We start from the raw sequence: 14,096 nt of genomic DNA on the forward strand, positions 1-14,096 counted from the left end.
CAAAAAAGTCCCTGACTTCAAGGCAACTCATTTCCAGATTTTAGGACTCATGCAGCGCTATGGCTATGCTAACTAAGAGCCATGCTCAAACTTGTTACCTACATCTTGGCTCGTAGCAGTCTCCTAAAACCTTCCTAAGAGATTTCAATTTCACATAAAACAAGTAAACAGAAATTTTACCCAATTTCTAACTGCATAGGGCTCCATCTAGCTTAACAGCAGTGCAAAGCTATAGCAATATAGCGGGTGAACATGCTAGAGTAAAGTAGTAGCAAATTAGATTTTTGTAATATATTTTTATCTTCATTGAAGTTATTAATATATATATACATATATATATATATATAGGAATATGTAATACATTTGTATTACTCCAGCTGTGGAAATAGATCCTTTAATAATTGTAATTGTTAATTCAGCAGGCTTTCTTTCTCTTCTTCAAGCATAGCCATGTTAACTAAAGCTAATGATGCTAAATCATCAGCATATCACAGCCTCACACGTAAACAAACAAATGAGAAGCTAGTTTGGTTAGCCACAAAGTTACCCTAGAAGTAGATCCCTTAATGATTGCAATTGTTAATTCAGGAGGCTAATTTCTATGTTTACTTCCTGAAGCATGGCTATATTAACGAAGCATGAGGCTGTGATATGCTGAGGATTTAGCTCATTAGCTCTAGATAGCTAGCATGTCAGGAAGTAGATTCCAAAGGTGTTAGCCTTTATTCTCTTTAGGTGAGACTCTGAGACAGGTGTTGGAAACAAATTAGAAAACGTGAGCTTATTTATATAAATGCTTCCCCTAGTGTATGCTACAAGAAAGATGGCGAGTGTAAAGTTGAACAGCCGCCAGCATGGCCGAATTTGAGAATAAAACCCACATTGAAAAAAATGAAACTTTCCCTTTATTAACTGTATATGATGTTTCCTATTCCCCATTATTTCTTAATGATAATGTTTTTAAAAGATTCTATAAAACTTTAATATATACACAATACATGAAAAACAGAATTCTAACTACTTCGTATCACATTCAGTGTGAACAGTCCGAAGCTGTTGGGAACATGATTAGAAACAAACAGATTTCAGAGGTCAGACGGTGGAGTCCAGAGTCTGTTCGGGGTCAGGACAGTTCATCATGAGGAAGAGGCGTTTGGAAAGCTCCGGGCCGACCCGTCGAGACGTGGAGGTGACGCCTTCTCCTCTGCGGATCAGAAGGTCAGACAGCAGGGAGATCTTCTCGCGGTCCGTCTTGCACAGTTTATAAGCCTGTGGACAGACAAGGAAATATTCAATATAAAGAAAAAGAAAAAAAAGTTGCATTATTCTAATATGTTCACAGATGTTCCTCTTTAGATAGGACTGAAAATGTTTGCCTTGACATTTAAGGACTCATTCCCTTGTGGGCTTAATTGACACCCTGATTCAAAAGTGTACTAAAGTGTGTTATTTATAAGATGCATTTACAATAGGAGGGACGTGGCACTTGCCTTGAAGCTGCTTTTAAAAATGCAGCTATGATGCTTTTAACAAGGATAAAAAGCAGTTAATATAAAACATGTAATCAACAGAAAACGCAGGACAGTTTAAAGTGTTCAAATTTGAACATATTTGCTTTCCTGCCAAGGTTGTCAGACTGAAGTTGATGAAATAAAAAAAGGAGAAGAAAAGGAGAGGTCTGGACACACACCCTGTCACTGCATAGGTTGTACAGTCTATATATTAGCAGTTTGAGGCCAGTAATAAACACAGGATTTACAAATAACATGTAAAATGGGTCTGAACTAAGGCTGCACTCTTACTCAGTTTAAAAGCAATGATGAAACAAAAGGGAACAGCAGTAACCCTAACAAAAGAAATCAATTCAATGTATCATTACACAACAAAACAATATATTTATATTAGAATAATATAGTTTTAGTCATTACTGCACACCAAATGATTCATTTTTTTGTATTGTAATATAGTAATATAATATATATATTATAATAATAGTAAACAAAAATGGTAACTTCATATATTCTTATATTTTCTTATATCCCCAATGTAAATAGGATTGTCTATGTCAGCCACAGAGGTCATGTTATTTTCCATCATCGATTGAATTGTTAACAATGACAGAAAAATCTGAAGGCTGTCCGTCATTATGACTAATTAACACTGATGGGGGTTCTACTGAAACGTTAAGTAATTCACATCATATAGACCAGTGGTTCCCAACCTTTTTCATTAAGGAACCCCTTTTCTATCATTGAGTAAACTGAACCCTGACTGAGCTTTTTTAGTTTTTTTGATATTTTTAGGAACTTTTTATACAATTCTCTGTCTGCATTATGCATTGTCTTTATTTTGAACAATCATACACTCTCAATAGACTCCTTTTTCTGACAAATTCACAGTTTTCTTTGCCTAGATGCTTGCCATTTTTCTATTAGCTGAATACTTTTCAAATACAGGACGAGGCTATAAACAAAGTGAAGGCCCTGTAAATATACATTGTGCTTAAATAATAATATAAACTTTAAAAGTAACAATTTCATTTTGTTTTCTTCACAGAAATGAATGAAATGCTGAGATATAGGCTTACTGTGTATGTATTTAAATAGGAGAACACCAACCTGATTACCTTGTCTGGGGCTTTGCGACTAAGCTCAAATTAAACTTGATACTGATGAGATTCATGATAGCTTTGCGATACAAGCAGATAAAAGTGATAGTAAAGGTTTCAGGTGCAGACAGCGTAGCATTGGTGATTAGCGTACCTTCTTGAGCAGCTGTGGGGAGGGATACGCTGCCAGGATGGCGGAGGCCATGTCTGGACTGACTCGGTTCAGCTGTTGGATCTGTCTCTTCCACACCTGCAGTAGCCCCTTCCCGGCTTTATCCACCCGCTGCCCTCCCGCCCACTCACTCTCCAGGTAGAAGGAGAAGCCCGTCTTCTCCCTCTCTCGCCTGAAAACACACAGAGGAACGCGGGAGGATGAGTGTTTGATCTGACAGGGAAAAGAGACGTGCGGAGTTGTAAAGAGCTCGCTCACTTGAAAGGGGCTTCTGCGACTGCTTTGGTTGTCATGGCGATGTGATCCGAGAAGTCCTTCCAGGTCGACAAGAAGCGGACCGAGGCGCCAGTGTGAAGCTGGAGGTGCACCACTGCCTGATGGGATATTGAAAGAAGGAATGTGAGTCACTATGAACACTAATTAACCCCTAAATCTAAATCATCCTTAAAGCCGCAGTAGAAATGAATAGATTATATTAAGGGGGTTTTAATGGATAATCTGCATGGTTGAAGGGGTTATTATAAATTCACCAAACACCATTAAAGCATTACTCTCCTTAACAGAAAGTCAAGGTCCCTTAAATGTAAAAATTGAAGGTTCAGTGTAACATTTAGGAGGATCTATTGGCAGAATTATATATATATAGTGAGATGGCACTAAATCCTACACACTGCACCTCCAAGGGATGGTTTTATTTTTAAAAATTCTGGGTCCATCTTAAAGGATTTATACCCTTTATAAAGCCCACACAATGCAGATAATCCATTAAAAATACATTCATATCTTAAAATTCCATTTGTTTTTCATTGATTATTGCCCCTCATTAGTTAAAGGTGAATTAATGGAACTTTAAGCTACAAAATCTAGTGAATACTTTAACAAACATAAAGTGTTTTCTCATTAAACATTTCTTTTTTCTCTAAATAGTGAAAAATGGGGATGTACTTCCTGCAGCAATCGACCTACCTCCTCCACTTCAACTCGTGACACCTCAGGTAGCGCCTCAGCTCCGCCATTCTTCCTCGTCTTCTTCGCTTTCCCTCCCCCTCGCTCCTCGCCCGCGACCGCATCTCGGAACCTCTTCTGGGTTTGTGACTTGTGGGATCTGAGGACAAAAAGTTGATAAGTACTTTCACTCCGGACATCGTCTGTTTCTCAAAGTGCATTCATTTCCTTCTTCTCGCACATATTTCCCTCTCTGACGACTCTCTGCCGATGGTGATAGGTGACATGTTCCCACATGCTAAGGTGGCAGCAGACGTGTTTGCGTACACGGTGTCTGAGTGCTATTCCTTGTTGTTTTTTAACATGTCATTGAGTGCTATACTTCACACTATTGTGCACATTCACACCAGGAGCCACTTGTCTCCTCTGCCCTCTCCATCCAATCAATCAGTCAGACTCTGCAGCAGCTTTTAAGAGACTGGACTCCAATCTGACTGCAGAAGGATTGCTGAAATGATTGGTCAATTATTGATCAACAGAAAATATGTTTTGATAGCTGTTTAATCAGGTCAGCAGAGACTAACTGGGGTTGGGGGTTCTCATCAGTTTACTCAATGATAGAAAAGGGCTCCCTTAGGGGAAGAAGGTTGGGAATCACTGGTTTTAATGGTTTAAATGTTTAAAATCTCTGATTCCCAGTTCTCCAATGTGAAGATTTGTTGCTTTTGTTTTCAATCATTGTAAACTGAATATGTATGAGTTGATCTGTTGGTCAGACAAAAAGATACATGTAAAGATAGATATTTCATTATTTTCAGACATTTTATAGACTAAATAATGCAATTGGAAATAATTGCTACTTGGAGCCTTAAAATGAAATATTACTGAATTTAAATGCCCAACAGCTCCAAATCCAGGTCCTAATAGATCCTTCCCTACCTGAAGTATTTCTCCATGTCGATGACCACCAGGCTGAGGGTCTTCCCGGGGTTACGCCTCTGCTGCTCCTGCACCCAGGAGGTCAGAGTGGGGCCGGAGCCTGGCCCGCCGTTCCTCTCCTCCTGCATTACAGGGTATGTTGGTGTAGCAGGAAATGTACTGATGTATGAAACAGCTGCAATGCAGCTATAATCACAATATTAAAAATTAAAAATAATGTTGAGTGCAGTGAACCATTTTTATGCACTGCAGCAAACAAAACTCTACGTGTACAACTAAAATGTTAATAACAATCTGTAAATACAATTTGCATGGAACCACTGACTTGGACAAGAGAATTTAATACAGCAATAAATAAATAAAACTTAATATGAACAGAATTGTGTATATAAAACTAGTGTATATGCATTTCTAATTATAGCGTACTGCACCCGCTGAAAGGAAAGGACCTGATGATATTCTGTGTTTGTCTTCCTTTCAACAAAGGATTTCTTTTTAATAATCAGAACCAGTAGTTTTTTTAGGAAAAAAACGGGAATATATATATATGGAAAATATCAGTTCCATATACCTTTTTGAGGAAATCAACTGTGTAGTAAAAGACCTGGTTTGATCTGTTTTAATCAGTGCTGCCCAGTTTCTCCCCTGAACAGCTCTCATTTCATTGGTTCATTTAGCCAACAATTTGTGCCACCTGATTGTTTTTTCCTTCTCATTTTAAGCAGCTCAGGGTTCACTGACTTTTACCCCTATTTTTAATTAAGTCTTGTCACTAATTTCATCAGAACAGTATACAATAGAATACTCTGGTTGTTCACATACTTTGAAGCAGCACTGTATCTACATTAGGGCTGTGCGATATGGTGAGACGGACCAGAAAACCGTACTGTAGGAGCCATTTTTGTTTGTTTATTAAAAGAACTACAAGGCGTTGCATTTTAAGTTAAAAATGGCTGCACGTTCAGAATGAGATAAAAGCAGAAACAGGCATTGTTTTTTAACTGCTTACAAGCGAGCTGAGTTGTTTTGCTTTCCTTTAACATCTTCAATCACACATTGGCCGTGCTGCAACCGAAATACAGACCTTCAGTCAAATCATCTCATCAGGTAAGATACAGATATTGTGGATATAAAAGAAGCGTCCATTAAAGGGACGGGTCGATATACAATATTATCATGTAGCATGATAACACTCGTGGTCCAACATACAGTCCTATACTGCATCAGTATCTTTGTAAATTACACTGCAGACCGGTCCCCACGGCAGACTCAAAAAAAATTCAAGTATTTCTGATTCTGAAACAGCTACATGTGCATGTTCAATTGAAAATCAGTAAAAAGGTTCTAAATAAAAGCAGGAAAACAATCAAATTTGGTATATATTATATAAGTACCCTTTATTTGTCAAGTATATAATTCAAAAAGTAATAAGATTGGCCATTTCATTTGGTCATTCATTTTATAGAAACTATTTATTCATTGAATTTACAGAAAATGGGATTAGCTGACAATGAGAAGAAGAGAACAGTTTTGATATTTTTTTATAATAACACAAATCTCAAGCTCATGTCAAACATTACTCCTTTATATTTGTATATCCGTACTGTAAAGGATGAGGAAAATGATCTCGAATGCCACTGGTGAGTTCTGCCTGTTGTAGCTGCTGCCATCTGGAAGACGCTATAAATCACTGCTCACCAAGACAAAGTATTTCAACAGCAGCAGGTTTATTCCGACTGCAATATGGGCTCTAAACCCCTCCTCCTCCTGCTGCTGCCCTCTGAGAGCTGCACTGGAGCTGTGATCGTTGTGGATATGTAATATGTTGTTGTTTGAAGCTGATGTATATTATGGCCATTTGTTTTTTGCTGTTTCACACTTTACAGGAAACAAATACCATCTTCTGAGCATTCAAATGAATTTAGTTCTAATTATTTATTGGTTGTAGTTCATATTTTTAATTAACATACTTCTACTTATTACTTTATTACTATACTCTGATGTCATGTTTGCATTCAAATTTGTATATACACCAGAGCTATGTTCTATATGTATATGAAATCTGTCATTTTATTCAGGCAACGCTGTGTTTCACAGGTTGCCTGTCGATGGCGTCATATCCCCTGATATGCCAGAAGCTGTCATACATTGACTTTATATCCAGTCTGAAGCCACATTTTTACCATCCACTGCTTTTTAACTCGCTTTTTAAACCAGATGAAGGATTTTAGTGATCAGACGTCTGGATCTTAAGTTATCAGAGGAACAAGCTGTGTTTAAAGCAGCGAGGTCAGTCGCTCTGTTAAACTGTGACCACCAACCTGAATGTAGCTGTGGATCAGAGTGATGATGTCTTCAACTGTCATCTGCATCACAACGTGGTCCTCTGGCACACACGCTCCATCATCTGGCTGAGGCAGACAGGGAACAGATAGGACTTCAGCTGCTTCTCGTTTGTTTAAGGCAATTACAGCAAGGTGTCACAAGAAATATGACAAGTGTATATTCATGCTTCACCTTGAATAGAACACAGCGGCGGGTAAATGATGTGTGTGTGTTATCACCTGTGCACAGGGAGCCCTCCTCATCCAGCTGACACTGCGTGGGAGGGGCTGTTTCTCGATGGCGCAGCTGCAACCCAGAGCCTGCACCGTCGCCAGCAGAGTCCCACCACCTTCCAGCTGCAAGAGAGCTGCAAACACACACACCGTTAGCAAACAAATCAAGCCCACAATAAAGCCACGACACAGCTTCAATAAGCAGAAAACAATAAGCACACAGGATTTATCGGCAATATAAAATCATCTTCGATAAACCTGCAGACACCACCAGGGCACGACTGGCTTCAAACTGATTTTGTTATCCACTTCTGCACAGTGCCAGGTATCCTCACCTGGGTCCACAGCCACCACCATGTGCTTGATGCACTCCTCAGGCCTCAGGGCCTTGGCAGCCTCAGCCAGAGCTTTCTTCTCTGCTTTCTGTCTCTCTTGTTCTTGTCTGAGTGCCTCTTTGCCCTTCTGCTGTCTCTCCCTGGCCTGTCTCTTACTCAGAGCCTCCTCCCTGGAGGCCTGGATCTCCTCCACTGTCCGCTTGGCAGGTTTCTTCTTGGCAGGAGACGCGCCGGTGCTTTCTGTGCCGGAGAGAGGGTTCAGAGGGAGAGCGGCCACCTCCACTGAGCCGCCTGGGACCCCGTGGCTCACTGTTCTCACCTGATGGAAGCTGAGCGGGCGCTTTGGCTCTGGAAAGCCGTTCTGGCAAGAGAGAGGCAAGCCGGCCAGATTGGATGGCAAATACGGCTCAGCATCTTTCCCATTAGTGACAGCGGAGGAGGCACTAATCAAATTGTCTTGCCTCTGTTTGAGTCTCTGTGCCAGAGGGACATAAGGTGCATCGTCATCAGAATCGCTGCTGATCATCATTACATCGGCCGTTCCCTTACGTGCGTCCGCATTGCCCTTTGCCGAGAATGTGGCTGCCATTTCCGCGTCAGAGCCATTCTGGTGTGGTTTCTCTGTGTGGTTCTGGGAGGATTGGCTGAGGTGTCGACCCCGCTGGAGGAAGTCAAACACGGGCAACTCCTCGTCAAGGTCACTGGTGGAGTCGCTGTAGCTGCCCATGTTCTGTCATGTCCCAGCAAAAGTTACTGTGTATGAAATATGAGACCAGAATTATTATAGTATCAATAAAAACAGGCCTTTTCGTATCCTCAGAAATTCCAGCCCACCAAGCTTCATTCAGAAATCAGTCAAATTTATTTTGCTTCGTGTTAGTAAGTTATTGTGTTGTCTGCCAGATCAACATATAACATATAACCCACCAAGGAGAACTTATTTCAGTAAAACTGTGTTTTTTTAGAATTGGTACATTATATATAGCTTTGCCCAAATCAGCAGAACTTGCCCAAAAGAAATAAATTACTTTTTTATCGAGGTTTGGCACAGAAAACAATGTTCCCTTAAAAAGAAAAGGCGAAACACGACAAAGGCAAGCCGAGCTCAAACACCTGACTACAGCTACCACTAGCAAACGCTGCTAGCTGGAAGTGGCTTTACAACGTAACTTACTTTGCGTACTCACTTTCTACGAAATCTTGCATACAGTATTAATTAGTAACGTTAAGCTATTTAGGTAAAAAAAACATAAAAATACAAAAACTGCTACTTGTACTAGGTGCTAGCTGTAGTTTGTAATGATTGTATTCAATAAACATACATCACATTGAGTTGTGTCTTTCAGTTGAGCTCGTTTGATTTCCCCGGGTTGTGAGGTAATGGTGCATTCACGTACATGGGACGACCCTAAACTTCCGTTCCAAAGACCAGTCTTTTAACATTTAACTCATTCGCGTAGCGTACTGTCCCGGAAAGTAAAGACAAATACTAACATTAAAACAGATAAAACATTCAAAACATTCAAAACATTCAAACAATTATAAAATAAAAGTAAAATAAATTTTAAAAAGAAACTACTCAACACTAGTATTACATTGAAGACAATTATTAAAAACAATAATTGTAATAAATACCTGATTAAAATATACATATATATATACAAATATCCATGCGTTTAAAATACTATTTGTAGTGTTTTTTTATCAAGCAGACGCACTTTTAATGGCATTTGGCTACAATTTAGGTGCTAATAGTGAACAGATATTTAATGTGTTGTTTCCATACAGTCACTATGTTGTTTCAAGGGAGCCCTGAATGCAACCAAACGTATCCGGATGTGACGCAAACGCGCAAAGGACGTAACGTCTTTCAAGATGGCAGCGCTGGCGTCCTTGATGCTGAAGTCCAGAGCAGGTATCAAATACATTTAAATAAGTATTTCATACATTGTTCCAATATTTCATACATTGTAACAGTTTACAAATAGCTCGGGAGAACGACAGAAGTTTGCGTATTTTTTCCCAGCAGCCCCGTGCTTCCTGTAAAGGTGCGTTTTAAACACGGGATGTTCGACGTGCTAACGTAACTAGCTCTGCTGGCATTGTGTAAATGAGCAATGAATGTCACACACAGTGATAACAGTGTACACATAACAACGGGTTGTTTATGTTTACACTCTCATACACAGTGACAACGGTGTGAACATAACGATGTGTGTTTACCACTCTTATTAGAAATGATTTAAGATGTTCGCAGATAATTCCTGACATATGATCAATAAGTAAAGCACTGATAGTAGTAATAATACTTTCCCCAGTAAATAGTAGTGTAATTAATTAGTAATACATTTCAGTAATAATATCACAGTCACCGCCACAAAGAGAGTTAGTTAAATCCTTACTTCCTTATAGACACATCTGTATAAAAAAAGCTCTTTATAGTGTACATCTAACTGTTATTCTCTTTATTCAGTTCTTATTATATCTTGTGTATTTACTATTCTATTTTTTATTTAATGTGTATTTTCTTATCTACTGTGTTGTGTTGTATCTGAAGTTGCTGCAGCGAGTGAATTTCCCAGTGTGGAATCAATAAAGTCTATCTTATTTTATCTTTTGTTGTCACCCCCTACTCATTTGAAAATTGTTGGATTCATTTTTGTAGTCATAGAGGAACCTGGTTTGGAAGATGGAACCATTCAGCAGCTCCAAATACTCCATTACTTAGATCTTAACAAACAAACTGGATTTTAATTGTCTTAAGTCAGAATTTTGTGGGGAATAGCAGTAATATAACTGGCAATGTAACTAATTACTCTTGGCAGGGAGTAATAAGTAAAGTAATAATATTATTTTTGAAAAGAGTTATGAGTAATAAATTCCATTGTTTGAGTAACGCCCAACACGGCTCATGAGTTAGATTGAGTGAGTGCCTGCTCGATATCAGGGCTGGAACTGAACGTGTGTGACGTCACATTCATTCTCTGTGCTGCTTTCAGGCCTGCTGGTGCCCGCTCAGTGTGCTCTTCTGGACTCTGTGAGGTTCGCCTCTAAGAAGTCTGGCGGAAGCAGCAAGAACCTCGGAGGAAGGAGCGCCGGCCGAAGATACGGCTTCAAGAAACAGGATGGTAATAACAAATGACGTCAAACCACCCTGTGGCTTTGGTTAACAAGAATGATATGGAAATGAGTGATTGTTTAATGTTAGGATTAGGCTTAACCTCTGATGACATTTTCATTCATCATTGTTGTAGGCCTTAAGTGATTCTTACATTTTCCAATTGTAGAAATGTGTAGCCATTATACAGAAAAGGTTATGTCCTGATCTGGTCCCATCTCTATATTTCATCCTCAATAGCGGTGGCTACTAGTCTTGAGTCTCCCTAGGTAAATTCCAAAAATCCCCCAAAAATCTTAAGGCCTCCGCACACCAACCGGACGGCCGACCGTCGGCAGAAAAGCAGTCGGACTGATCAGTCGGCTCCCGTCTCCTCGAGTCGGTCAAAAAAGTGCCTCCGAACACACCAAACCGACGCCAACTGGAGCGTACGTTCTGTAGATTAACACCGGCCTTCTAATTTAAAACACCATTGTGTGGGATTTAGTGTCATCTAGTGGCAAAGTTGTAAAAACACGGTGGTTTAACATGGCAAGCTTCACTTAAAGAATATCACCAGAATGGTTTTTTTATATTGGGTTAGCTGTGAGAGTGTCTAACATGTTGTCTGAATAGTGAACTTGTAATGCTGTAACGATAGCTCTCCTTTCATTCTCTCACAAGGTAACTTTGTCCATGCCGGTAACATCCTTGCCACACAGAGGCTCCTGAGGTACCACCCAGGAGCTCACGTAAGTCACACCTTCTGCATCCAAAAAGAGTGGATCTGACGCAGGGAAAACACACACGTTCTCATCGCGTCCCCCGCTCCCTCTCCCGCAGGTCGGCCTGGGAACCAACAACACGCTCTACGCTCTGGAGGACGGCCTTGTCAGGTTCACCAAGGATGTCTACATCCCGCACCCGCGCAGCCGCGAGTCCACCAAGGTCATCACCAAGCTGCCGAAAGGAGCCATTATCTACAAGACCTTCATCAACGTCCTGCCAGTCAAACAGGAGGGCAAGTTTAAACTGGTGGACATGGTCTAAAACTAACAGGACTAGACCTGGAGCTCATTATTTCCCAGGTATTATTGCAGTGGTCCAGGACAAAGACGGACTGGCTGACATTTTGGCTCGCGGTCTGGAAATCAGTCAGTGAAATCTCCTCAGCTCCCTGTCTCTGAGTTCCATAATGATGTGACACTCTGTATTGGACACATGAACCGGTTAGAAGTGTGTAACTATGTGCTGGTGTCATTCATTAAAGTTAATGTTCTCTGACGTCCTTCATGTTCACCCAGGACTTCCCACCTTAAGGAACTGAGGTGCCATTGCCGCAATACTGAATATGTACATTATTTACTGTATTAAAGTTTTATATGTAAAAGTCTCATTTGATGACTTTTGTGTTATCTGTTATATTGGAAGTACGTAAAGAACCAGAAAACAATGCTTTAGTGAGTCCTTAAAAGGAATCTGAATTTTAGGCCTTTAAAATGTCTTAAATATGATTTCACAGGTCTTTAAGTCTCCATGAAACAAGATCTGAGTGCTATTTCTGTATTTCCTGTAAAAACAGGCAGTAATGGACGGGCTTGTCGCAGTAGCCATGCTGTTGCTAGCTAGCTAACCAATGAATGACTAATGAGTTGAAGAATGATTGACCGGTTGAGATTGGTTAGTTCATGCTTATGTAGGCATGTGTCACATTTTGTTTAACAGGAAGAAAAAATGATTGGATTTCTACATAAAAATACAAAGACAGAAAATTTGAAGGGTTGAAATGACATTTTCCCAGACTTTAAAAATGAATTGGATTATGAAGTTAACATTATTTTTAAATTAAGTTAAGTTAAGTAAAAGTAAATGTTTTTGGTAAAAATGTGTGTTGATCATGCTGTAACTATGATTAGGATTAGGAATAAGGAACTTTGGCTGTAAAGACATTAGAGTCGCATTGGAAGTCAGAAATGTTCAGTTGAAATAGTACAGTAGTTCCAGGACTCCAATTTTCCTTCATTTTCTTGCTACTTTTTTCACCACTATGGACATGAGATAGGTCTTAAATTGCTTTCATAATGGTCTTAAAAAGGCCTTATCTAACTGTAGCAACCCTGTCCTTGCATAGCCCATAAACCATTAAATACTTATTTAATGCCTTATAGTCATTTCCTTATTTTGTCACATTCATCAAAGTTGCAGGCTGGTTTGTAGCACCGGGGAGACTTGTTATTACATAGATATTTAAAGGAAGGATATTGGTTCATTTTGCAAGATTAAGGGGTACATAGATTTTTGTTTTTCAGTCTTACACTAACAGTAATTTATCAAAGGATGGGTCTTTCAACTTTAACTACAACTGTTGCTAATGTAGCCACAAATATTAAACATAATTGAAGAGAGTCAAATAAGATTTGAAAGAAACTTATGAGGCGCTTCACAAAAAAGAAATCCGGTATGGTTAGAGCAGTGCAGTACCAGAAACTAAACACTAGATGTCATACAACCACTACTACATTATGTGCTCCCTTGATTTTAGCCTTACACTATGTGCATCAGGGTTGCAGTCGTAATTTCACATGTCACTGTCCTGCAAAAAACAGCAGTGAAGTCTTCAGTGCATGCAGATGGACAGAGGGGACGCTCCGCTTTAATGCAGTGAGCTGGCAGCAGATTCACCATCAGGCTGTTCGGTTCTTCTCAACTTTTCACAACCTTTTGACTTTTTTGGAGATTCATTATGAGCTAAATATGAGCAAACCACATCTCCACTGTCCTTTTAAAGCATTTTTTTAGTGTTAAAACAAAGGACAAAATTTAACTTTGATTGTTGCTCATTTTGATCACAAACATTTAATGTTACAGAAAAGAGAAATTCCCTTTATTTGGGCCTTCCCCACTTTTCATTAAGTAAATGGTAAATGGCCTAGCCTCTTTTCATTGGTTCCCTGTTCATTTTAGACCTCTGATTACCTTCAAGGCTCTTAATGGTCAGGCCCCATCCTGTATCACAGCCCTTACTCACTGGCACTCAGCTCCTAGCTCTCTGAGATCTGACAGTAATCTCTCCTGAATGTCCCACATGTAACGGAGTTACAAAAAAAAGACGTAATGAGAATACTGTTACATTTAGTAAAAATAGGGATTATTTAGGAGGATTACAATTTTAAAATACTCAAGTCTTTATTTTAAAATAGAGGAGAGAGTGAGAGACAGAGAGAGAGACAGACAGACAGACACAGACAACAGTAGCAACAACTACATTAATAGTAGTGACTGATGATGATGACCATTAAGAAGATGATGACGACGACAACAACAATGATTGGGGACAATGAGCAGTGATTATAGTAATAATAATAATAATAATAATAATAATAATAATAATAATAATAATAATAATAATAATAATAATAGCAGTGGGAGTCAAGCAGGACCA

At 39.4% G+C, this 14,096-nt stretch overlaps 2 protein-coding genes across 2 annotated transcripts; one reads left to right on the plus strand and one right to left on the minus strand.

The window, feature by feature from the left end:
- Nucleotides 1-253: 253 nt before the first annotated feature.
- eme1 (essential meiotic structure-specific endonuclease 1) lies at nucleotides 254-8,995 on the minus strand. The gene is made up of 9 exons (XM_035660750.1): nucleotides 8,880-8,995; nucleotides 7,558-8,310; nucleotides 7,229-7,356; nucleotides 6,986-7,075; nucleotides 4,665-4,786; nucleotides 3,747-3,885; nucleotides 3,039-3,154; nucleotides 2,763-2,952; nucleotides 254-1,269 (listed from the first exon to the last, which is right to left on the minus strand). Exons 2-9 carry the CDS (start codon nucleotides 8,282-8,284, stop codon nucleotides 1,093-1,095), a joined length of 1,689 nt encoding a protein of 562 aa, XP_035516643.1. The 5' UTR covers nucleotides 8,285-8,310; nucleotides 8,880-8,995; the 3' UTR covers nucleotides 254-1,092.
- Nucleotides 8,996-9,390: 395 nt separating this feature from the next.
- Nucleotides 9,391-12,050, plus strand: mrpl27 (mitochondrial ribosomal protein L27). Its single transcript, XM_035671826.1, has 4 exons — nucleotides 9,391-9,472; nucleotides 10,557-10,685; nucleotides 11,339-11,406; nucleotides 11,498-12,050. Exons 1-4 carry the CDS (start codon nucleotides 9,433-9,435, stop codon nucleotides 11,702-11,704), a joined length of 444 nt encoding a protein of 147 aa, XP_035527719.1. The 5' UTR covers nucleotides 9,391-9,432; the 3' UTR covers nucleotides 11,705-12,050.
- Nucleotides 12,051-14,096: the final 2,046 nt, after the last annotated feature.

The sequence above is a fragment of the Morone saxatilis genome, unplaced genomic scaffold, assembly GCF_004916995.1.
Source record: "Morone saxatilis isolate NCDOM2014 unplaced genomic scaffold, NCSU_SB_2.0 Contig1, whole genome shotgun sequence".
NCBI lineage: Eukaryota > Metazoa > Chordata > Actinopteri > Moronidae > Morone > Morone saxatilis.